A 24,991-nucleotide genomic window follows, 5' to 3' on the forward strand; every position below is an offset into this window, starting at 1 on the left:
AGAATTGATCATTCTAACGAATATCTAATATAAAATTTTTAAATTGATGATTAAATACCAAAAGTTGAGTAAAAAATTATTGTGGGGTCAAATTTAATAATCTAATGAAGCAAATAAATATTATTATCATATACTACTCAAAAAAAATTTAAATTGTAGTGGGGGCGCTTGCCCACATACCAATATACTTGGAACCGTCCCTGCACAATAGCATATATTTTCCTGCCATCTCATAATATATATATATATATATATATATATATATGGCAAAACTTTTCGAAACGCGAAAATTTCTCCGAGGACGGCCCAAATAGGGATATGATTTTAGAGAATTTTTTCAGTGGGAATGGAGATGGAGATGGAAGACAAAATTTCTCCGAGACAGGTACGGAGACCCGAGCGGAGGTCCCCGTCCCATCCTTGCTAATCCCCAAAATTAATAAATTTATTAAATTGTCTTTAATAGTTTATTTCCCATATATGTTTTTTAGTCATTTCACACACACATATAAACCCAAAACTCCTAATCCTCATTTGTATAATCCTTTTTCAATTCATAGATCCTAATGCTGCCCATATTCCATTCAACATTTTTGCAGCCACCTTTGCCACTCTCCCTTCTCACCGTATCGCACACCTCACTGTGCCATCACCCTCACCGCGTCGTGCTCTCTATTTGCGGCGATCCCTTCCGTAACTCTGTCGTCGTGTCTATTCTCCTCTTTGTTGCTGTGTCTCCCACCTCGTCCACTACCCTGTCCTCTGACTCGCCGTTGTGTTTCTCCACTGTATCATTTCGAAAGAAGTCACCATCTTATCATTTAGATTTTTTGTATAAAATCTTGCTGTTTTTGTATAGGATTGATACTTGCAGTTCTATTCATATAGAAATTAATAATTAGTTAGAACTATAAGATAGATGGAGAATGGAGTCCCCGCCAAAAATGGAACCCTGTGAAGAATGGAGATGAGGAGCAATATTCTCCCATGGCGAGAAATGAAGACGGGACGGAAAGCAAATCTAGGGACAAAAATGAGGAGCAATATATATATATATATATATATATATATATATATATATATATATATATATATATAATATCTTTCTTATATTTTTAGTCATTCTCAATATAAAAATTACATATGAAAAATGACATTCTTTTTTCTCTCATGACAAATTATTTTTTATCTTTTTTTTCTTTGTAACAAAACAAAAAGGTTAAATCTAATGATATATATTAAATTAGTTTAGGTACATTTGTTTCTAAACTAATAAGAGATGCTACATTTAGCTCTTTATGTAGTCATCCCGTTCTAACCGGCGGCCATTATCATTGATCAAAAGTCCACAAGAGCAATCGCATATATATCTTTTCTGCCATGTTTTAATAATTAAGTCAAACGAAAAGTTGTTAGATTTAAATTGTAGATAATGACACATATTCTATGTAGCGTCCTCCAATTGCAAAGGTTACGTTACGTTGTTATATTTTGTTCCCCGAAGAGGTTGGTAGGTAATACTTAGGATGCTTTCCTCCTGGATGTATATTTAAGGTTAGGACGATACATACATATATAGCTGCTGTACATAGTCTTCCTTTAAATATTTAAGTGTTTTTTAGAATAATATCTTGAGTTCTGTCTATCTTTCTTTTGAACAAACATTTTTTATTTTTTTTTAAAATTATCTGAATTTATTATTTTAAATCTGCCATGACAAATTCTGGTATACACATTTCAACTACTTATATTTTGTTTTTTATTGGCTAAGGTAGGTATTATAGTTTTTAAAATTGAATCGATCGTTCCAACAAACTAATAAATCAAATTTTATATGAATTTAGTTTGATATTTAGACCGTATAAGATAAAGAACCGAAACGAAGCAATCAAATTTAGAATGAATCGATAAAAATAAGTTCGATCGAATCATTTAGAATTTAAAATTCTCTAAGAATAAATGTCCTTCACAATCACTGCGCGATGATTCTTTTTGTTAATATATATGCAAATTATAATATATATTTTTTATTAAATAGTTTACTTCTATTTAATAAATTTTAATTTTAGTTATAAATTCACTTATTTTTTGTTTTTATAATTATATAATATTTATTAATATTATTTTTTTAATAAATATTTATAGTATATAATAGTATAATAGATATAAACTAATTAGTAAATAATTAAAATTTAAAAATAATAATTATTTTAATATAAAAATAAAATAATAATATTTGTGAAAGAATAAAATTAACAAAATATTTATTGTTTTTGTTCCATATTATGTTAGAATAGCTAAATATTTTTAAAATATTAGCAAAAATATGTATATTAAATTTTAATTTTAAATTTTTAATTATTTTTTATTTTTTATTTACACTGGGTCAACTGGTTTGGGTTCTAATACAGCTAGGAGTTTATGCTATAAATATAATATAAGGACAATTGTTAGTTATTATTGGACATAGTTTTCAAACCATGAAGAACTTCATCTTCTTCTTCATTGTGTTCACCACCATTATTTGGAGCTCGAACGTAGAGTGCAGCAGCCACCTTCACCCACTTGACCCCATAACCCCTTCGGAAATCAACCTCGTCCGTACCATAGTCCTCAAAGCCTACCCACCAGAAACCTCAAAAAACAGCACCATCGCCTTCCAATACGTGGGCTTGGAGGAGCCACAAAAGTCAACCATCCTTTCATGGAAATACTCCAAAACCAAAACCCCACCACCACCGCGGAGAATCTACGTCATTGCGAGGTTCAAGAAACAGTCTCTTGAGATAATAGTGGACTTGTCAAGACGCTCCATCGTGGGAAGCAAAGTGTACAAAGGCCATGGCTACCCTATGTTAAACATTCAAGAACAAGCGGCGGCGTCGGTACTACCATTCAGCTATGGACCCTTTAATAAGGAGTCAGTGAAGAAGAGGGGGTTGAACATATCGGAGGTTGTGTGCTCCGACTTCAGTGTTGGTTGGTTCGGAGAGAAAAAGACGAAAAGGTTGCTGAAGATAAAGTGTTACTACACAGAGGGGAGTGTTAACTTGTACATGAGGCCGTTGGAGGGTGTAGAAGCGACGGTTGACATGGATGAGATGAAGATCGTTGATTACAAGGATAGGTATGTGGTGCCGATGCCGAAGGCGGAGGGGACTGAGTACCGTGCTTCCAAGCTGAAGCCTCCTTTTGGTCCTATCCTCAAAGGCATATCCCTTATGCAACATGCTGCTCCTGCTTTCAACCTCCATGGTAACACTGTAAGGTAATTAATAAGAGAAAGAGAAATGTTAGAAGGTGATTGAAATTTATTTATTTTTAATTATTAATCAATTATTAATATTTAAAAATATAACATAAAACATGTGATAAATAAGTAATAAAAAAATAATATATTCTAATAATTATTAAAAAATTTATTATTTATAGTTATTATTTAGTCATTAATTTAAATTTTTTAGTATATAATTTTTTTAGTTTATAATTCAAATCTTAACAATATATTTTATTTTATATTTTTAAATATTAATAACTAAATAATGACTATAAATAATAAATTTTGATTATTTTCTAACATTTTTCTATTGTTTGTTGATCTATCAGCTTGTTGCCTTCGCTTTCACATCTAACTATTGTGATTTTTCTCCTTGGAAAAATATTGTCCAACTTTGAACTTTTTAAAAGAAAAAATCTAACTATTGTGATTTTTTTCCTTGGAAAAATATTGTCCAAGTGAACTTTCTAAAAGAAAAAAAAAATCAAATTATTGAGAACTTACAATAAAAATATGAACATTTATTATAATGGTTCCACTACGTTACCAACAGCATATCTACTAACTTCTGTCAACTCTTATTTATAATTGTGTTTTATAGAAGTGTCTTCGTGGATGTGTCTAATAAAAATGTATTTTTTATAGTTATGTTTAATAGAAGTGTCTTTATAGATATATTTTCTGAATGTGTCTCTTTATATATGTATTTAAAATATAATAATTAATAATTATTAGCAATAAATTGGCAGATAATATGTTGGTATCCTATACTTTTCCTTATTCTAAACGGGGAGTGCTAAGTAAACAATGACTATATTGAACAAAATGAACAACCACCAATCAAATAAAAACACACTACATCTCCAAGTTAACCATCTAAATCTTAATATTAAAATAACTATCCGTATACCTAGTGAAATGAACATCCGAATCTATTGATCACATTGTTTAATATTTTCATTGTCTACTTATACTTTTCTATTATAAAAATCTACACTATTGGAATGAACACAGTTGGGCGAACTGGGAGTTTCATGTTGGATTCGACGTTAGAGCTGGCCCAATAATTTCTCTGGCTTCAGTGTATGATCTGGAAATGCAGAAATATCGGCAAGTACTATACAGAGGCTTCATATCAGAGCTTTTTGTTCCATACCAAGACCCCACTGAGGATTGGTACTACACATCCTATTTTGACAGTGGAGAATTTGGGTTTGGACAATCTGCTTCTTCACTTGAGCCTCTCACTGATTGTCCTTCCAATGCTGAGTTCTTAGATGCATTCTTTGCTGATGCCAATGGCAAACCTGTTAAGATACCTAATGCTTTCTGCATCTTTGAAAAGTATGCTGGTGACGTCATGTGGCGTCACACGGAAGTCGCAATCCCAAATGTATTGGTACGTTTTCACATGAACACAACTTTACGTGAATAGTCTCTTAGGTAGCCACTTAGCTAGCGTTTGTTTTGAGGTAATGAGACAGAGATTGAGAGATTGTGACTCAATATCATGTTTGTTGGTTGAGAGACTGATATTAAAATTTCTGTTTCTATCTCCAAAATTTCAGTACCTCCAAAAAGTAGGGACATATGAGACTAAAATTTTTAGAGATGGAGACTGAAACTTTAATAATATTTTATATCTAAAATACCCTCATTTCAATTAATTCATTCCAATTTTATCCTTTGTACAAATTAAATTAGAATTTTATTCTTGTTTTAATTTCTGTCTCCCATTTTGTACAAAAAAAAATACTAAGATTTATTTCAATATCTGTCTTTTAGTCCCTGTCTCTCAGTCTCAATCTTTCCGTGTCTGTTTCTCCACCATACACTACCTTATTTATCTTTTTTGAGGTATGCAGATAACGGAGGTGAGGCCAGATGTAACACTTGTTGTGAGAATGGTGTCAACTGTCGGAAACTATGACTATATTATAGATTGGGAATTTAAGCCAAGTGGTAGCATCAAAATTGGGGTAATACGATAAAGACATATTATTATTTGTTTGGTTATGTTATATATGCACGCATGCATGCAATGGTAACTAATTAATTATTAATAAGAGTGTTGATGTTTGAAAATTGAAATAGGTTGGGCTTACTGGAATATTAGAGGTTAAAGCAGGGACATACACCAACACTGATGAAGTAAAAGAAGACATATACGGCACATTGCTAGCGGATTATACCATTGGTACCTACCATGACCACTTCTTAACCTATTATCTTGACCTTGACATTGATGGGGAGCACAACTCCTTTGTCAAGAACACTTTGGAGACTGCAAGAGTCAAAGATAGGAAGATACCAAGGAAAAGTTATTGGACTGTTGTGAGTAAAACCGCTAAGACTGAAGCTGATGCCAAAATCAAGCTGGGGTTGAAGCCTCTTGAGCTAGCAGTTGTTAATCCAAACAAGAAGACAAAACCTGGAAATAAAATTGGGTACGGTTTGATCCCGGGTTCAGTGTCACACCCACTTATGCTGAGCGATGATTTCCAACAAATCAGAGCTGCATTCACCAACTATAATGTTTGGGTTACGCCATATAATAAATCTGAGAAATGGGCTGGTGGATTATTTGTTGATCGCAGCAGAGGTGATGATACTATAGCTACTTGGACTCAAAGGTACATACATGACTAATATTGTTTTCCAATTAAAGACTTATTAATGTGATGTAGTTGATTGAGTTTTCATAATTGAATATACAGGAATAGGGAGATAGAGAACAAGGACATAGTGTTGTGGTACACAATGGGATTTCATCATGTTCCATCACAGGAAGATTTCCCAATAATGCCAACCTTGACTAGTGGCTTTGAGCTGAGGCCTACTAATTTCTTCGAGAGAAACCCTGTCCTTAAGACTAAATCAACTGAACCTGCGCACTGGTCTAATTGTACTAAATGAAGGATTCATTCACATATTGTTAATTAATTGAGTAAATACCCTTTTCGATCCCTATCCATTTGTCTGATAGACTTCCCACCCCTTAAGAAATCTAAAAATCCAAATCAGTCCCTATCTACTTTGATATATGTGCGTTCCAGTCTCTATCTACTTTGAGTAAATGCCTTTTTCAGTCCCTAACCAGAGACTGAAACGTATATATATCAAAGTAGATAGGGACTGATTTGGATTTTTAAATTTCTTAGAAGGTGAAAAGTCCATCGAACAAATGGTTAGGGATCGAAAAAGGACATTTACTCTTGTTAATTTCGGTGTAATTTGGTGATTTCATTTGTACCAACCAACATCTCTTGTCGAATAAAATCACTGGGGATTGGGAAGCCAGTTATAAGATATACATGAGTATAGGGAATGGATCCTCTCAATTGTTAAAAAAAATTGAGAGTGTAAAGTGTGATCTTTAACTCTTCATTGTTCTCTTTCATATTTATTGTTGGTCCACGAGTATATGCATTACGTTACTTACTCAAAGCAACGAATAAGATTATAATGTATAGTGTTAGTTTATATTTTCATGTCTAATACAAAGTGAAATGCATCTGGTTCTATGTTTCTAACTTGGTTTATCTCCCTCCCTCGAAAGAAAATTAGATAAAATATGCGAATGATTATATCATTATGTTGGATTAATTGTTGGGAATAAGACACAATTCCCCCTTGAGAAAACACCTTTGACAGAGAAATAAAATAGACACAATCACAACACAAGAATTTAACGTGGAAACTCCAATTACCGGAGAAAAAACCACGGCCGTTGTCAAATGACAACCAGAGAATATCACTATGTGAAAATTGTTACAACACATAGACTTCTTTCTCTCACCGGCACCCCAGTACACCCACACTCTTTCAAAGCAAATATCTAACTACACCTCACAACACTCTCTAATCAAAGAGTACAGAGGAAAAGAAAAATCAGATACAAGCTTAAAGTGTTTCTGACTGGTGCAAAAACAAATGAAGAACTTAGCCTCATATTTATAGCCTAGGCCACCCACTCCATTTGCTATCCTAAGCAATGTGGGACTAATTCAACCAAATCCTAACAATCTCCACCTTGATTGAAATAGTCACACATCTTCAGCTTCCATTGTCAACACCGACAATTCTTTGCTGCCATTGTCTATACCGACAATCATAGTTCAGAGAACTATCATACTCCACCATGAAAGTATACTCACTTGGAATTAGACCACTCCAAGAATTTCGCCTTGGTACAGATCGAAACCTTGCTGAAAATTCATGGTGCAACTTCCAAATTGGCTTTTCCTGGAAGTTCTTCAGCCATCGACCTAACTCCGCCACACACCTTGCATCTCAACGCCAACCAATGCCCGTGTGCAATTGTGGACCCGATTGCCACAACTTATCCTTATCCATGGCAGTGCGGTAATACCATGAGGATACTTCTTGTCTTCTAGAGAACATCATCTTCTCTCATAGAGAGAGCAACCAGAGATCTTCTCCTTCAACGCCTTGTGCAAACCTGATTGTATCAACACATCCTTGACTTGTACTTGCCACAAGCCAAAATTGATTCTTCCATCAAATTTCTCTATTTCAAGCTTCACAGCACTTGAATATCCAGACATTGTTGCAACCGTATACTGGAATAGTATAACTCAACTGTAGACCGTGCACTAGGAAGGGTCCCCAGGAAAGAGAGGTGGGTCACAATGGACACACTTAAATACCAAGTCTTTCCTTAGCCAGAACCTTTTCCAAACTGCACTCTCACAGTGTCACACTGCCTTCCAGCAACAACAACAGCAACCAAAGATCAACCTCAAGCCACAGGACAAAATTCTTTTCTGATGTGGAAGGTCAGACTAGGCTGCAACCACAGAGCATACTAAGAATAAATCCCACCGAACCGAAGCTCTGATACCACTTGTTGGGAATAAGACACAATTCCCCCTTGAGAAAACACCTTTGACAGAGAAATAAAATAGACACAATCACAACACAAGAATTTAACGTGGAAACTCCAATTACCGGAGAAAAAACCACGGCCGTTGTCAAATGACAACCAGAGAATATCACTATGTGAAAATTGTTACAACACATAGACTTCTTTCTCTCACCGGCACCCCAGTACACCCACACTCTTTCAAAGCAAATATCTAACTACACCTCACAACACTCTCTAATCAAAGAGTACAGAGGAAAAGAAAAATCAGATACAAGCTTAAAGTGTTTCTGACTGGTGCAAAAACAAATGAAGAACTTAGCCTCATATTTATAGCCTAGGCCACCCACTCCATTTGCTATCCTAAGCAATGTGGGACTAATTCAACCAAATCCTAACATTAATAAAATATAATTTATTGCCATGTTGGTTTGCTGGATCAAGTTCATTGAATATATTATTCAAAGCAATGGATTGCTGTCGAAAAAGTTAGCAGGCCTGAGTTCAAATCCAGCATGAATTGCTGGCATTGCAGGGAAATCTTCTTGGTAAGGAACGTGATGAAGTCCTATGGTGTGCCACAATACTATGTCTTTATTCTCAATCTCTCTGTTCCTTTCGCTCCAAACGGCTAAGCCATCATCTCCACGGCTCCTATCAGAGTAGAACCCACCAGCCCACCTTTCTGACTTGTTATAGGCGGTCACCCAAACTTGATACTGTGTGTAAGATGCTCTTATTTGTGGATAATCATCTTCGGATAGAACAGAGGTAACCGGCTGTGAACCGATCAGCCGGTAGCCCACTTGGTTCCCTACCTTTGTCCTTTTGTTGGGGTTCACTACCAATAGCTCAGCCGGCTCCAAGCCGAGCCGAATTCTAGCCTCGGCTTCCCCCTTAGCGGCTTCTCTAACAACAGTCCAATAACTCTTCCTTGGTGTTCCAAATAACCCATTTGTTGCTCTTTGCTTTTGTAACTTGGCATTGATGAAGGAGTTTTGACTCTCATCAATGTCAAGGTCAAGATAGTAGGTTATGTGGTGATCATGATTATTGGCTATGGTGTTTTCTGCCACTAAGGTTCCAAACACTTTTTCTGATGATGATATTATCTCATTGTTTTGTGTATATGGGACTGCTTTCATCTCCAATATGCCTGTTAGATCCACCTATATATCAATCAAAATATCTTAGAAGTGATTAATTCCTGAAGCACTAATTAAATAGACATGGAAACACAATGAAACAATCTTACTCCAACTTTTATGCTGCCACTCCTCAGAAATTCCCAATCAAGAACATAATCATAGTTTCCCACAGTAGCAATCATTCTCACTACCAAATTAATTTCAGGCTCTCCATTTCTTATCTGCACCAAGAAAAATGGAACAGCATCATGTATTGTAATAAGGTGATTAACTGAAAATTGTTACACATATCTGAACTATCATTGTCAATCTTCAATAATAGATATTTTCTATTGTACCTATCACTCACTTGCCTAACTCAAATATAAAGATAGAGGTGGATCTCACCTCAAAATATATCCAACACTGTAGGTTAGTCACCTTTAGACAATAGTGGTAGGGGGCGTAAGTTACTGAACTGGACCGAAAATTACCGTAAAACCGAACTAAAAATTATAACAACCGATTTAAAAATCGAAAAAATCGGTTTTTTTTTGTTTTTTTTTTACAAAACCGATCAGTTCGGTTTGATTTTCAGTTGGCTCGATAGAAATCGAATCGAACCGAACCGAACCGAAGATATGCATACATTTCAATGTTTTAACCATTTTAACCTTTAACCTAACAACAAAAATTCTAAACCCCTAACTATTTCAATGTTTTACTCTTATTATTTCAGTTTATTGACTATTTTAAACTTCTAATTATTGTGATTCATATTCTTCTCATTAGAAATTAAAAACCGAAAAACCAACCGAACCAAACTGCTGTTGGTTCGGTTCGATTGGATTCGGTTGTTGTAAAAGTAACAAACCGAACGATTGTGTGTCTGTAGGAACCGAACATATCGGTTCGATTGGTTTTTTATCCAAAACCGACCCCAACCGAACCGATAATTAGAATAGAAGAATGAAGATATTCAAGAAATATATACCATTTTGATGGGATTATTGATTTCCATGTGCCTCCAAGCCACATTTCCAGAAGTCCTTTCAAAAATGCAAATAGCCCTTGGAACCTGTTGAACCTCTGCATTAGGTCCAGCCATGAAGCCATCCATGAACACTGCATTCAAAGGGCAATCAATCCCTGGTTGCAGGCTATCAGCTGCACGTCCAAAACCAAATTCTCCAGCATCCATGAAAGTCCTAAAATACCATTCCTCTGTTGGATCCATGTAAGGCACAAATGTTTCAGACACATGACCCCTATACATCACCCTCCTATATTTTCTCTCCCTTTCATCAAATATTGAAGCAGTGGATATTATCATCCCTGCCCTTGCATTGAACCCAACATGGAAAACCCACTTATCCCATTTCACCTCATTCCCATTCATGCTGAATCCAATAGCATTAGTATCTGATACATTAATATCACTAAGGTTTCTCATTGAAGACTGAAATTCTGTGCCTTCAGCTTTAGGCAAAGGTGCTTTGTACCTATCATTGTACATTGTGATCTTCATTGAATCAACATCAACAAGCACTGTGATTCCCTCAATAGGCCTAGCCCACACATTCACTGAACCACCTCTATAAAAACATGCCACTTTGAGTTCTCTCCTTGTGATCTCTTCTCCATACCAACCAATTGTAAACGGCACGCAAGAAACTTCTGAGAGATTCAAGCCTCTCTTGCTTATTGATTCTTTGAATTTGGGGTATTGAAGGGGCAACTTGCTTGCTTGGAAAAGCTCTGTGAATGTGAATGGGGGGTATCCATGGCCATTGTAGATTCTGTCAGATACAATGGAGCCTCTTGTTAGGTCAAGTACAAGCTCGTGTGTGTCACCATTGGCTCTAACAACTACCTTGGCTTGACGAGGAACAGTTACACTAGGCTTGTCTTTTGTGTTGTTCTTTGAAGATAGCCACTTTAGGACATCGTCTTTGTTGGGTTCTTCAACATCCACAAAGTGATAGGTTAAGTTAGGAATGGCACCAAGGTAAGAGTTTTGAACTATGTTTCTTGTTTTGTTGATTTCAGATGGTGAGAGAGGGTCTAAAGGGTGAGATTTTGTGAAGCTAATTATGAATATCAGAAAGAATGCTATAACAATAATAATCATGTGTGCTGCTGCTTTATCAAACATTTTGATTATATTCATAATAATTATGTTTGGGATATAACTAATATGATGCAACCTCCATTTACATTTATAGCACTGATGATTTAAATGTTGAGTGTAGAGTGTGCATGGCCTGGCCCGAAGACTCGGCCCGGCTCCGAACACTCGGCCCGGTCCCGAACAATTTAGGGAGTATTTTGATGTGATTTTATCGGGTCTAGGGTCGGGTAAGGATCTCAAAAATAGACCTTGTCATTATTTTGGGTCGGGTCCGGGCTATGGTTCGGGTCACCCGAAGTCGGCCCGATGGCCCCGTCATCATACACAATTAATATTTTGTGTTATTAGTGATGGATGATGGCTATTCTTATGAGGAATTTAAGTATTGTAAACCTTAATATTTTGTGTTATTAGTTATTATAAGACTATAAGTTAATGTTTTATGTTTAAAATGTATAAGATTTTAGACTAATGCATAATATTATGTTATTTATATTGATTTAAATATTTGGTGTTATTAGACAATATTAGTATTGATTATGGTTATGCTTTAATTTTAGAGAAGAGTTGGTTTTTGTTATATTTTTCTAAGTGAATTTTACTATGTCAAATAATGGTTGGAGTCTTGAAAATTTGGATATTTTTATCATGCTAGCTTATAAGAAAATATCAAGGTAATGTAATGTTAACGGCCCGATTTTCACCCGGTTTTTACCCGGTATAATCGTAGTTCGAAAGTGCATAGGTTTCATCGGGCCTAGGGTCGGGTTCGAATCTAATAAATAGACCCGATATATATTTCGAGTCGGGTCTGGTCACCATGCACAACCCTAGTTGAGTGTATTCTAATGAATTAAGAAAATAGTAACAACCAACCAAAATTTTGTTGTCAAGATAAAGTGATTTACGTTAGAATGATCTCAAAGATTCTGACTTGGTAATAACATTAGTGATTAGTCAATGCGTTAAACGGAATTATATTCCTTTCTCTTCTGGCCAAGATAGATAAACAATTGAGTAAATTAAACTTTCTTAATGAAATAATTATGCATGCTTAGTTAGGACAATTATTTTAAAGCCGGGAACAGCGCCGCCGTTTGATTTTCAGCAATATCTATCTATATTATATACAAGTTTTTTCTTGAGTTTACAGCAATAGAATGATATTAATAATTTATATTTGTTTGCTTTACTTGTACATTGAAACAAGAGTATGTGATATTACTCATTAGCGTGCTTATCTTCGATGACATGCATATGTTACTCTTGAAAAATGAAATGAACCACGTGAAAGATCAAGTTTTAAGAATAATGAACACTAAATTCCTTTATACTTATTTGGTTCCGTTTTTAAGCTACATATATAGATTGCTTTGAGAGGAACAAGAAGTGTTATGAATCCAAATCATTGACGTCAAATTAAGAATTTGAGATCTTTTTATCTGCGCAATATCACGTACGTCATGACAGAACATTGTTGCGTGACATGAGTTGTTTTTTTTAGATAGATCAACTAGGGGTGTAAGTTATCGAATCGGACCGAAAATTACCGCAAACTGAACCGAAAATTACAACAATCGATTTAAAAACCGAAAAAATCGTTTTTTTTTTTTTTTTCTGACAAAACTGATCGGTTCGATTCGGTTTTCAGTTGGTTCGATAAAAATCAAACCGAACCAAACCGAACTGAAGATATGCATCCATTTCAATGTTTTAACCATTTTAACCTTTAACCTAACAACAAAAATCTCCAATCCCTAACCATTTCAATGTTTTACTCTTATTATTTCGGTTTATTGACTATTTTAAACCTCTAATTATTGTGATTCATACTTTGTTCATTAGAAATTAAAAACCGAAAAAACCGATCGAACCAAATTGCTGTTGGTTCAGTTCGGTTCGATTCGATTGTTGTAAAAATAGCAAACCAAATAATTATGTGTCTGTAGAAACCGAACATATCGGTTCGGTTGATTTTTAGTTCAAAACCGAACCAATAACACCCCTACACACAACACTAAAGAATTCATACTCAACAGATACAGCGTATTAAGAGACATATGATTTTACCAATTGAAGGAGGCTTCAGCGTATTAACTTGCCACCGTTTTTTGTTTTTGGTCACCGCCGCTTTTTGTTGGGTCGGTCCAACCTAAATCGTCACCACACGTGGTTTAAATTTTGGGCTCGGTCAAATTTGGGCTTGGCCAAACAAAAATTGATTCATTTTTTATTTTAAGTCTACACCAGCTCAGAGAGGGAGTCCGGCTATGTCCAAAGAAGACTAATATTCGTCCTCAGTATAATAAAAAAGAAAAATGATCCTAATTGTAATTTGTTCAACAGAGCTTGAATTCTAGTTAAATTCCCAGTCCGAATTGAAATGTACGAGTATTGATTCTAACATTTTATGAGAATTTTCTGCAGTAAATATTTTACCAATTAAAAATAGCATTGATATATTATTTTACAGACACTATTAGATAGGAAAAAAAAACCCTAACCCTAATCAAATGAGTAGTTTAATATATTCCTAAACAGCTAGCTAAAGTGTCTAATGTAGCCGCAAAATATAATAAAACAAATTAATTAATATTACTGTAAACTGAAAAAGAAAAATTGTCCACGAGTTGAGTTGAGTTGAGTTGAGTTTGTGATGTTTCTCTATGAAGCTCTAGAATTCGACAACATTTGTAGTTGTGCGTGTGTTTTTCATAGTGAAGTTGGTTTTCGTACGCTGAACTCCATCCCTCTGCAATTCGATCGCTGCATTAAGGTCTGTCACCTGCGCCTTCCTTTCTTCTCATTCTTGCTTCTTTGACGGTATCATTTTTGCTGAAACTCTCTTAATACAACAGGGAATAACCATTTCTCTTAGCTTTAATTGTTCGCCAATTGTTACGTGGCTGATGACTCTTTACCCTGTTGGTCATATTTGACACTAAAGTTTGAATTTTTTAGAAAGAACTTAGACATTATAGTTATTTAGGTTTCCTTTGTGTTATTGAAATTGATTTGTATTTTTATGAATTAGCCTGAACTCTTTAATCATTTTTCAAAACAGGTGTTTATAAGAAAACCTACATGAAATGGGCCTTTTTGGTTTCTAGAGTTTACTTCCTGAGTGTTGAAGTGTTCTGTTTCTGAATTGTGATGTTTCTTAGAAACTTTTTCTCAATCAGTTAAATGAAGGATGGCAGAACCTGCATATACTGTGGCATCTGATTCTGAGACCACAGGAGAGGAAAAGTCATCTTCAACTTTTCCTGAAATTGCCATTGGAATCGATATTGGCACATCTCAATGCAGCATTGCTGTGTGGAATGGTTCCCAAGTGGAGCTTTTGAAGAACACAAGAAATGAGAAGATAATGAAGTCCTATGTCACTTTCAGAGATGATCTACCTTCTGCTGGAGTTAGCAATAACCTTTCACATGAGCATGAAATGATGTCTGGATCTGCAATCTTCAACATTAAACGATTAATTGGCAGAACTGATGCTGATCCAATCATCCATTCCTGTAAAAATCTCCCATTTCTGGTTCAGACATTGGAAATTGGTGTCCGCCCTTTTATCGCTGCCTTGGTGAACAATATGTGGAGATCCACCACTCCTGAAGAAGTGTTGGCAATATTTCTGGTGGAGTTAAGAGCAATGGCTGAAGCTCAATTGAAATGTCCAATAAGAAATGTAGTGATTACAGTTCCAGTTTCATTCAGTCGGTTCCAGCTAACCCGGGTTGAACGTGCTTGTGCCATGGCCGGCCTTCATGTCCTCAGGCTGATGCCTGAACCAACAGCTGTGGCTTTGTTATATGCACAACAGCAGCAGCAGACAACTAATGAGAATATGGGCAGTGGTAGTGAGAAAATCGCCCTCATTTTCAATATGGGTGCTGGTTATTGTGATGTTGCTGTGACTGCTACAGCCGGAGGAGTTTCGCAGATAAAATCCTTGGCAGGAAGTACCATCGGTGGGGAAGACTTACTTCAGAATATGATGCGCCATCTCTTGCCAGATTCTGAAAGCTTATTTAGGAGTCACAGTGACAAAGAAATCAAGACAATTGGCTTGCTTCGACTTGCGACTCAGGATGCAATTCATAGGCTTTCTTCTCAGTCCAATGTCCAGGTTGATATAGACTTGGGAGATGGACTGAGGATATGCAAGGTTATTGACCAGGAAGAGTTTGAGGAAGTAAACAGAATAATATTTGAGGAGTGTGAAAGCCTTATTATCCGGTGCTTGCAAGATGCGAAGGCAGAAGTTGAGGATGTAAATGATGTGATAATTGTTGGTGGATGCTCTCATATTCCAAAGGTGAAGAATCTTGTTAGTAGCATATTCAAAGGGAAGGAACTTTATAAAGGGATGAATCTCTTGGAAGCTGCCGTCTGTGGCGCAGCAGTGGAAGGAGCTATTGCTTCGGGTATCAGTGATCCCTTTGGGAACTTGGACTTGTTAACCATCCAATCAACGCCTCTTGCTATTGGGATTCGAGCTGATGGAGGCAATTTCGTCCCTGTAATACCTAGGAATACTGCAACGCCTGTGAAGAAGGAACTAGTATTTACCACTCTTCATGATAATCAAACCGGGGCATTGATTATTGTATATGAAGGTGAAGGAAAGAAGGCAGAGGAGAATCACTTGCTGGGATATTTTAAGATAATGGGAATACCTTCAGCACCAAAAGGCATTCCAAAAATTAATTTGTGCATGGACATAGATGCTGCAAACATGTTGCGAGTTTTAGCTGGTGTTGTGATGCCTGGATCACGACATCCTGCAATTCCTGTCATGGAAGTGAGGATGCCAATGGTTGATGATGGGCATGGTTGGTGTGCTGAGGCTCTAAATAGAACCTATGGTTCTACACTGGATTTGGTAACTGTGCATACAAAGGGATAGGGAATAGTGATGTTTAGCATCATTGTAACTCTTTTGGTGCTATGTTTTATTGTGTTTCTGAATACTTGATACACCTGCAATTGAAATATAGCTCAAACAATATGAAAGGTAAATGTAGAATTCAGTTAAATTAGTTGCAGACCTGGCTGGGGAGCCGTTAGAGCTATTAGAGTTCAACTGATTTTTAACGAACTAGGTAGATTGCATAATATATATTTTGTTTTTATGTGTAGTGCAGCACTGTAAAAGAAGCGATATTAATTGGATCTTAATCTTCTCCAGTTTCTAAATCAAGAAAAGCTCTCTCACCCTCAATATCTGTCACTCTCAATATCAAATTCTCTCTTGCTCTCAAGTCTAAACCTCCCTGGCTCCCTTTCTCTGCACTCTTTGCAATAACAGCAGAGTTCTTTAATTTCTTGCTGCTTAAGTTGCTGGTACCATTTTACATGGTATCAAAGCTTTCGATCCAACAAATGGCAATTAATTTATATGACTAAATTAAGTGTTTGTGACTTGTCTTCTGAGAATGCAAAGGAATCAACACTTTTGGTAAAAAAAGAAAATGAAAAGTTGACTAGCTTTTGCTCAAATGCAAGAAAAAAATGTTGGTAATATGTTCAGCCTCGTTGCTCGAGTATGGCTTAGAAAGTTGACTAGTTTATTTATTAAATGATTTCAGTTTAGCACTTAAAAAGTTTCAATTCAATTTAATATTTTAATTCATATTTTTTTTATATGGTCTTTGAATTATTGTTACTTATCCTTAATATTCATGCTAAAGATCAGAGGTTGAGATAAACAAGAAGGTAAAAATTCAAAATCTGTGACTACTATAAGTCAAGTGGGTTCGTGGCTTTGTCGAATATGAATGGGTTGACAATGGTGAAAAGGACTAGGAAGTTCAGAACCTCAATAATTTGAATCTCATTTTGCAACATCCAATCAGTGAGATGCTTGTTCTTAAACCATGTGTGGATTAATGATATAAAAAGTGGGGTTTGATTTAAATATGATTGCAAGAGAGTTGACTCCTGCTGAATACTGACATTAGCTGAATGATAATACAAATGGAAATAAGAAATTAATTAAAAGAATCAAGACATGAAAAATGAAGAGTTTAAAGTGGTTTGTTTAATGTGTACGATGTTAGAAAAACATGTTTGTTTAGTAGGAAAGTGATTATGTACATTGGAGGGCTCCAAAAACCTACAAAAGAAACAAGGAATAAAATCCAAAGAAGGGTGGCATGGGACAGTTGTAGTAGTAAGAAAACACATAGATTCAGAGAGTAATTTGTCCACATTCACTGAAACAGCAGAATCTCGGGCTAAACTCCAAAAGCCCAGATTAGGAAGATGTGAAAGCTGATCCATACACACACACACACACATGATTTTGCTAACATCATCATCATCTTAGTTTCTTCTACTAACTGAAGCAGCTAGCCTTGATTCCTAAACGACGATTGCTATTGGACAATCCTTCATTTTATTTTACCACTTTCATGTCTCATTTCCCAACACACCAAAACCTATATTTCAATTCACTCTTATAGATTCATTTATCATTACTAATACAATAATGCTAGGAATCAATATAGTTCCAGCAAAAAACCAGCCAAATGCCTATGGGTGAATCTAAAATCTCTACGTGAATGGTACTTATGTTAAGTATTAGGATATTTCTTTTCTTTGTAAATTAGATGGTTCTGAATCTGTTTTAGGCATTTAGAGAGGGAAGGAGAGTGAAGAGACTGAAGCAAATTGAATCAATTTCTGTGATTCACTTTTGCAATGATACTGAATGTATCTCCTCCTAATTTGAATGTGGTAAAACATTTAATAACTAATATTTTAAATCATAAATAAATAAAACTAATTACTATATTTATAATTAACTAAGTTGTTCTATTCTTGAATGATTTGAAATTGATTCCATGTACTTTTCCTTACTAATACTAATAAGGTGAGATTTGGTAACAACTCACCTTTTATATTGGATTCAAATTCAGTAGAATGTAGCATAAATGAGACAGTATAAAATCTATATATCATAACAATAACTGAGTTGTAAGTTTATATGATATCTCATATCTTATGTCTACATGTAATATTTTTTGTTCCAATTCAAAGATGTAAACTAGTTTATTTAATTTTTAGTAAAATAATACAACTGTGTTATATAATAACTACCATAATATAAGTCAATAATCATCAATCTAGTACTTATATAAATATACGAAAGAATCTCGTGTTCACATCTACAATCAAATTTGACAAATACTATAATCAAAATTTATTCACAAGTATAATCAAAATACAACTAAAAGTATAAAATTATATTTGTAATTAATTTTTATGTTCATAAAAAATTTAGTTATTGTTAGAATATATTAAGATCAATTAGTATTCATTAGAATTATTTAACATATTTAAATATTTATTATAGGATATTACGTCTTTGTTATTTCAATTTTTTTAACATCTATATATACTCTTTTATATTGTATTATTCTAAACAATCTAAATATACATACACAAACCTTTTTTAACAATTATTTTAGTAATATTGGAAACATATGTATAAAATATATAAATATTTAATGAATAGTATTTATAATAACTTTTAAAATAAAATTTGTCTAACTGATAGGTATTTTAGTTTGTGATTTTTTAAACAAAAACTATTAAAAAACCATTATTCATTTGTGAATTTAGTTTGTTTAGTGGATTTTCTTATAATGTGATTTAAATATGGCTTATTGAAACATAAAAGAAAATCAAAATAAAAATACTATTTATATATTAAAATTAATTATCATATATTTTTAGATAAATACATATATAATTTAATTTATTTTTAATATATATTTTATTTTAGTAATTAATTTTATTATTAAAAGAATATCACTTAGAACTGGAATTGGAATAAAGAATGGTGGCTTACCTCAGCTGAAGTGAACTGAGTTTGACTTCTGAGTTCTCACTGAGACAACAAAACCCCGACACATATTCCTACCTACCCTCTCAATCTCATCGTATAACCCACTCTCTCTCAAAAGATAAATAAATCCAACCACAACCATACAATAATATTCAACATTTCAAACTTGTTCTCCCATCCTGTTTCTCTTATTATTATAAAGACAAGGTCCAACCCCCATGTTGCTACAAAAGATTCCATTTATACTACCTACTAATAAGTAATAAGGCAACAAAAAAGAAAAGTGGAAAAATTAAAATTACAACGGTGGTTGTGGTTTTCATTTTGAACCTTGGCCAGAGGAGGTAGTAAAGTTTCGCCGTTTCGACCACGCTCCCTTGCTCCCATAAATTATGAACATGCACGCCATTTCACACCCCGCTCAGCACGTCGTCGTTTTTTGATTCAAACCAAATTGGGGGATCACAATTACAGTAGTAATTAACGAATTTAATGAGTGCCATTTCCCACTTAGTAATAGTAGTATATGTTGAGTTCATTCAAAAAGACGTAAGGAAGAAAGAAAGGGTGCAACAATTAAGAGTTAATTGCGGGTGTCGTATATGTTCAGTTCATTCAAAAACGCTGTGACATGGACACGTGGCGTCGTCTGAGATGTGGAGAAACGATTGAGATGAGCCCACCCAATGGGGGCCGCATCTTCGATCTGTACACCATCTCGTCGTACGGCCTACGGTAGAACTTCAGGTACGCCGAGAACGATTCCCTGCATCTCTCTCCCTTCCTCACCTGCCCCTCTCGCCGGAAGAACGCCGCCGGAGACTGAAGGAACGACGCCACTCCCGCTCGATGCGGCTCCGTCACGCGCTGCGGCATCGGCGTCGACGGGAACAGGTCCTTCCTCGTGGCAGCTGGGCCGTTGATGCTGCCACGTGGCGTCCTGGCGACGGGCGATGCGAAGGAGAGAGAGCGAGCGTTGAGTGGCGAGATGAGTGCTGGGCTTGTGGGCCCAACCTTGGATGCTGACGTGTCGGTAAGGCTGAGGTACCAGGGCTTGAGGGAGTCCAGGTGGTGGGATACGGTAAATGAGAAGCGGGACGAGGAGCAGGAGCCAATCTTGGCCGTTGATTTGATTGTGGACGGATCGAATCGTAGGGACGATGCTCGAGGGTACGTTTCGAAGTGGCTCAAGTCCATGGATTCTTCGAACTCCAACGATGACACCACTGTTATCCACGCTGATAACTCCACGAACGGACGAACACCCTGCACCCGCACAAGTACTGTGAAATTTAAATTTAATTTGATATAATCTTCAAAACGGTAGATATTACATATGTGTACTTATTTTTCATATAGTCAAATTTTAATAGTAACTAATCACATGAAAACATATTAAATATCACAAGGCAAAGAGTGTAGTGGTTAGTGGTTAGATTTGAATTTGAGATAATGTAGAAAGCTCTCCCTTATCTTATAGAGTAATAGCATGAATAATGGATGATGATGATTATGTGCTTTTGAAAAAGGAAAAGTAGGAAGTGGTAGTGGATGGCTGGGGCAGACCTAAAAAGGAAAGGATCGGAGATAGGAAGTGGTCCGTCCGTTCCATATTATATATATTGAAGATGGTCAAACACATGACAAACAAAACATATATACATGCAAGTGGCACATGGGTAACAGTACATGGTAGACTTCTAAAATTAGGCATGTAAGGAATTTGAATTGGTTAGTTATTTTCTCACCTTCCACAAGTATGCGAAAAGGGAGGGAGGGTCTATCACAAACGCTTTGCTTAGCCGGCCTGGGTAGTACTCCGCCACTATTTTCAGTGCTCCCACCAACATGTTCATAAATGCAGATGCTGACCTGTAAAAGCCTGCCCCCACTAATATTGTTATTTCATCTTAAAAGGGGTGTTAGTGCAAGCTAAAAAGGAGGATCACAAATTCACCACACTCACTACACTATACCATTATTTAAGGAAACAATATACAGAATATTAATAACAACTCCAATTCCCGATATTACCCTTTAGCAGTAAACATGGCAACTAATGAGGGGGGGCACTCCGGACATTATCTGCGACCCATTCAGGCTCTGCCGGGATTCATTGTATCCCCTGCTATCTCATTTATTGATTCTGATCCCTCAATCTTTTCTGTTTCACCCTCCCCTGATTTCATTTCCCCTTTTACTCCTTTGTTTGTTTCTTTCTCATTAATTAATGTTAGCTTCAAAGGGCAATACAGGGATTTTGGGACATGTGACTGACCAATGTGCACTATACCTATACTACTACTTACTTGCGTCGAAAAGCATCACAAATTCTTCTACGTTTTTTGGCATCGTTGAAATTGCTACCTCCATTGTGAATACCAGCAAACGGGTCAACCTTCATAAATTCAAAAAAATATATAAAATTAAAAGCTTGTAGTAAGATATCAAGAATAGTCAAAAAGAATTGTTCTCGTGTTTGGTAACTTACAGTTTTTGAGAATGTAACTTGGTATAGTCTTGTTTCATCCGGAAAATCTGTCACCAATTAAAAATAAAGAATAAATTAAACAATTCAAACCAATTCAAGTCAGATAAATGAAGTACTGAGATTACCAAAACAGGTCTGAATTCTTCGTCATGACCAGCTACATAGGCCAGTCCATCAGCTAGTTCAGCTGAGAAATCATCAGCTATCAAATATTCTGTTTTTCAAAAATTTTAAAACCGAAAATTATTATTATTATTATTATTTCAATAAAAAGGATAAAAAAATTGAAAAGAAAAGGACAAAGAGATTTGGTATTTGGGTATGATGATGTTCTTTTTCTTTGACGCATAATTCAAAACAAACAAAAAAAAAAAAGAAAAAAGTAAAGCAAGATTCAAAAAGTAACTGAAAATGCATATACGATACCAGTGACAATGGTGTCTCTCCATGAAAGGCATGCCCTGAGTTGCTTTGCTGCCTTTTTCACATTATCACCCTTGGCTTTCAAAAACCGTTTCACACAACCATAGTTACAGAACTTCTCCTGCACAACCATAATAACAAACTCAGTAATAATTCTATGGTAGAAACTCAGGTGCAGTTGATTTCATGTGAAGTTGATACCTGAGAACCGTTAGATGATTTGACTGATTTGACTAAATTTTCATCTAACGACTCTCAGATATCAACTTCACGTGAAGTTGACTTCACCTGAGTTTTCACCTAATTCTATATCATATTGCAAACAGTAACCTCATGAAGAAGATGAGTGAGAAAGAGAGAGAGAACCTGCTTGAGAGTGAGAGGGGTTTGTTTTCTGATGATCTCAAGAACAGCTTCAACTTTGGCTGCTTCCTTGCGATCACTCTTCTGCTCATAATCATCTTTCTTCCCCATATTTAAACGCACGTAATCAATGTGTGACGGCGCTCTCCGATGAACCGAATAATCTCCAACACCACAAACAACAACAACTACTGATATTATTATTCCCAACTTCTGCTTCACGCAACCATCATAAATCAATAATAATAAACAACCTAGCTTCTATATATGGAATTCGAACTCACACAGAGAGAGATAGAGAGAGAGAGAGAGAGTTATGGAAGTGAAAAACGTTGAATAAAGTGAAGAAGGAACATAGAGGCTCTATTTATTATGATGAAAACGACACAAGTTAACGGCGTTTAATTTGTTTAGCGCTCAAAGGCTTTGGGCTTTTTATTTTTTGAAAAAATGAATCAAGAGTCGTTAGGAAATGTCAACGGAGTTAGTTTGTTGCATGTGTTAGGGTTGAGAGAGAAAACAGAAAAGTGAGGGAGGGTCAATGTGGTAAAATAGCACGCAGCTAGATCAGAGACCACTCACCACCGCAATGATATTGATTATTAATGCCTCATCCGACACGGATTCTTAACAGAAAACGCCCTCTTTACAATCATTAATCAACCATTTAATGCTTCTTAATTCCTTGTTCCCTTAACTACTTATATATTGTACTATTATTTATTGTCATGTCAATCAACGGGGACACTTATTAATTAAGGTCTCAATCTCTGTTTTCTTTTTTTCTTAACTAAAAATCTTTACCCTTAATTTATGGAATGCCATCAATGATCTAAGAGTTAATTGGTGCCCCTCTCTTTTCACTTTTTAGGCAAGTTCCTAAACCCACTAATACTTGGCCCCTTAAGTAAAACAGAGAACTATATAGATAGCTAAGTGCTACCTTAATTTTAATTTTACAATTTGAAGTGGCTTTCCTTAAATTTTAATTAAAAAGTGTAGTGCAACTTGAAATTCAAATTGCTTTTTTTTTATCAGTACTATATATTAGTGAAAGAATATAAGGTTGCGTTTATTTATGAGAATAGGACAAGACAAGACACTAAGAATATGATAGAATAAGACACTGATGGACAGAGACATAAAATTTTATGTTCTTATATTTTGTTTGGTGATAAATTAGAACAAATTATAAAAATCTAATTTATTCTCATTTTTTTCATTCAAAAAATTTGAGATGAAAAATATAATAATAAAAAATATAATTATGAAAAATCAACAAGAATAATGAAAGAAAAAATAAAAAATAAATTGTGTCCTTGTTAGTGTTTCTGTGTCCTTCCTGTCAGGATGGACACAAAATACACTAATTCAGTGTCTCTGGACACATTATTTCTGTTCATGTCTCTTCTGTCAAACACGATTTTGTGTCTCTGTAAACAAACGCAGCTTAAAGTACATGTATATACACAAGCAGTAACTGAATATTAGTTACCCATGTATATTATTTTTACCGTAATAGATAGAGTATATATGTATTTGTTTGGGTTCGAAAATTAGGGTCAGATGAGCATATGCATATGCATATATTCCTTTCCTCATTATTAATGTGCAGCAGGAGACAGCAGTAGTAGCGGCAAAGAGGCATCGATTTTTCACGATGACAGTTCAATAATGATATGGTAGAGGAGTAGTAGTAGTAGTAGTGTGTGTAGGATCGGATCGATTAATTAGGACTGAGACTGTAGTATGTGTTGTGATTTACATGCATGACATGAATAATGAATGAAGTAATTTTTGGGAAAATGTAATGCATGAGACGATAGAGATAGAGATAAGAGGCCAAGACACGTGAACGGATATTGCGGGATAAGTAGAAGTATATGATTAGTGTGTATATGTCTCCATTCCAATAAGATTACATCTTATTTTGTTTGTACTATATACTAATAATAATTTCACCTTCATATATACTCATTACAATAATGGACTATTTCATGTTTCTTCTTCCACTCCTAGTCATCTACTATAAATGATCAATTCAAATTCAATAGGAGTTTGTGTGTATTTAAATAAAACCCTTAAGGTAGCGTTTAGTAGAGAGACAGAGACCGAAAGACTGAGACTGAGAGACAGATACTAAGAGATAGGGATTGAAATAAATTTCGGTATTCTGTTTGGTGCAAAATAGGAGACAGGAATTGAAACAATAATGAAACTCTAATTTAATTTGCATAAAGAATAAAATTGGAATTAATTAATTGAAATGAAAGTATTTTAGGTATAAAATGTTATTAAAGTTTCAGTCTCCATCTCTAAAAATTTCAGTCTCCAGTGTCCCTACTTTTTGGAGATACTGAAAAACTGAAATTTTAGAGACAGAAACAGAAATTTTAGTAGCAGTCTCTGAACTAACAAACACGATACTAAGTCTCA

At 35.2% G+C, this 24,991-nt stretch overlaps 4 protein-coding genes across 7 annotated transcripts; 2 read left to right on the forward strand and 2 right to left on the reverse strand.

The window, feature by feature from the left end:
* The first annotated feature begins 2,448 nt into the window (after window positions 1-2,448).
* LOC112778213 (amine oxidase [copper-containing] alpha 2, peroxisomal) lies at window positions 2,449-6,341 on the forward strand. Its single transcript, XM_025822560.3, has 5 exons — window positions 2,449-3,268; window positions 4,292-4,676; window positions 5,143-5,256; window positions 5,372-5,910; window positions 5,995-6,341. The coding sequence occupies exons 1-5, from the start codon at window positions 2,481-2,483 to the stop codon at window positions 6,191-6,193; spliced, it is 2,025 nt and encodes a 674-aa protein (XP_025678345.1). The 5' UTR covers window positions 2,449-2,480; the 3' UTR covers window positions 6,194-6,341.
* Window positions 6,342-8,595: 2,254 nt separating this feature from the next.
* On the reverse strand, window positions 8,596-11,511 carry LOC112775067 (primary amine oxidase 1-like). Its single transcript, XM_025818538.3, has 3 exons — window positions 10,284-11,511; window positions 9,418-9,531; window positions 8,596-9,331 (listed from the first exon to the last, which is right to left on the reverse strand). The coding sequence occupies exons 1-3, from the start codon at window positions 11,457-11,459 to the stop codon at window positions 8,624-8,626; spliced, it is 1,998 nt and encodes a 665-aa protein (XP_025674323.2). The 5' UTR covers window positions 11,460-11,511; the 3' UTR covers window positions 8,596-8,623.
* A 2,246-nt stretch (window positions 11,512-13,757) lies between these two features.
* LOC112777086 (heat shock 70 kDa protein 8) lies at window positions 13,758-16,647 on the forward strand. Of its 3 annotated transcripts, none has more exons than XM_025821369.3 (2): window positions 13,758-14,196; window positions 14,603-16,647. In XM_025821369.3, exon 2 carries the CDS (start codon window positions 14,614-14,616, stop codon window positions 16,330-16,332), a length of 1,719 nt encoding a protein of 572 aa, XP_025677154.1. In that variant the 5' UTR covers window positions 13,758-14,196; window positions 14,603-14,613; the 3' UTR covers window positions 16,333-16,647. The 3 variants fall into 3 exon arrangements, with proteins under 3 accessions (XP_025677154.1, XP_025677153.1, XP_025677155.1); XM_025821368.3 differs by having other exon boundaries at window positions 13,977-14,196; window positions 14,485-16,647; XM_025821370.3 differs by having other exon boundaries at window positions 14,023-14,196; window positions 14,585-16,647.
* A 2,782-nt stretch (window positions 16,648-19,429) lies between these two features.
* Window positions 19,430-23,076, reverse strand: LOC112779223 (uncharacterized). 2 transcript variants are annotated; one of them, XM_025823475.3, is made up of 7 exons: window positions 22,559-23,076; window positions 22,196-22,313; window positions 21,895-21,983; window positions 21,770-21,816; window positions 21,588-21,676; window positions 21,027-21,160; window positions 19,430-20,544 (listed from the first exon to the last, which is right to left on the reverse strand). In XM_025823475.3, the coding sequence occupies exons 1-7, from the start codon at window positions 22,664-22,666 to the stop codon at window positions 19,894-19,896; spliced, it is 1,236 nt and encodes a 411-aa protein (XP_025679260.1). In that variant the 5' UTR covers window positions 22,667-23,076; the 3' UTR covers window positions 19,430-19,893. The 2 variants fall into 2 exon arrangements, with proteins under 2 accessions (XP_025679260.1, XP_025679259.1); XM_025823474.3 differs by having other exon boundaries at window positions 21,027-21,169.
* Between the last annotated feature and the right edge of the window lie 1,915 nt (window positions 23,077-24,991).

The sequence above is a fragment of the Arachis hypogaea genome, chromosome 19, assembly GCF_003086295.3.
Source record: "Arachis hypogaea cultivar Tifrunner chromosome 19, arahy.Tifrunner.gnm2.J5K5, whole genome shotgun sequence".
NCBI classification, from domain to species: Eukaryota; Viridiplantae; Streptophyta; class Magnoliopsida; order Fabales; family Fabaceae; genus Arachis; species Arachis hypogaea.

Excerpts from the sequence above, each read along its gene's own strand:
- LOC112778213 (XM_025822560.3), top strand. The coding sequence starts at position 2,481 with ATGAAGAACTTCATCTTCTTCTTCATTGTGTTCACCACCATTATTTGG. Across the intron at positions 4,677-5,142 it reads TCGCAATCCCAAATGTATTG|ATAACGGAGGTGAGGCCAGA; the intron begins GTACGTTTTCAC and ends TGAGGTATGCAG. Across the intron at positions 5,911-5,994 it reads ATAGCTACTTGGACTCAAAG|GAATAGGGAGATAGAGAACA; the intron begins GTACATACATGA and ends TTGAATATACAG.
- LOC112777086 (XM_025821369.3), top strand. The coding sequence starts at position 14,614 with ATGGCAGAACCTGCATATACTGTGGCATCTGATTCTGAGACCACAGGA.
- LOC112775067 (XM_025818538.3), bottom strand. The coding sequence starts at position 11,459 with ATGAATATAATCAAAATGTTTGATAAAGCAGCAGCACACATGATTATT. Across the intron at positions 9,532-10,283 it reads TCAATAATCCCATCAAAATG|ATAAGAAATGGAGAGCCTGA; the intron begins GTATATATTTCT and ends TTCTTGGTGCAG. Across the intron at positions 9,332-9,417 it reads GTGGCAGCATAAAAGTTGGA|GTGGATCTAACAGGCATATT; the intron begins GTAAGATTGTTT and ends ATTGATATATAG.
- LOC112779223 (XM_025823474.3), bottom strand. The coding sequence starts at position 22,666 with ATGGGGAAGAAAGATGATTATGAGCAGAAGAGTGATCGCAAGGAAGCA. Across the intron at positions 21,677-21,769 it reads AAGTTACATTCTCAAAAACT|GTTGACCCGTTTGCTGGTAT; the intron begins GTAAGTTACCAA and ends GAATTTATGAAG. Across the intron at positions 21,170-21,587 it reads TGTGATGCTTTTCGACGCAA|TGGGGGCAGGCTTTTACAGG; the intron begins GTAAGTAGTAGT and ends TAACAATATTAG.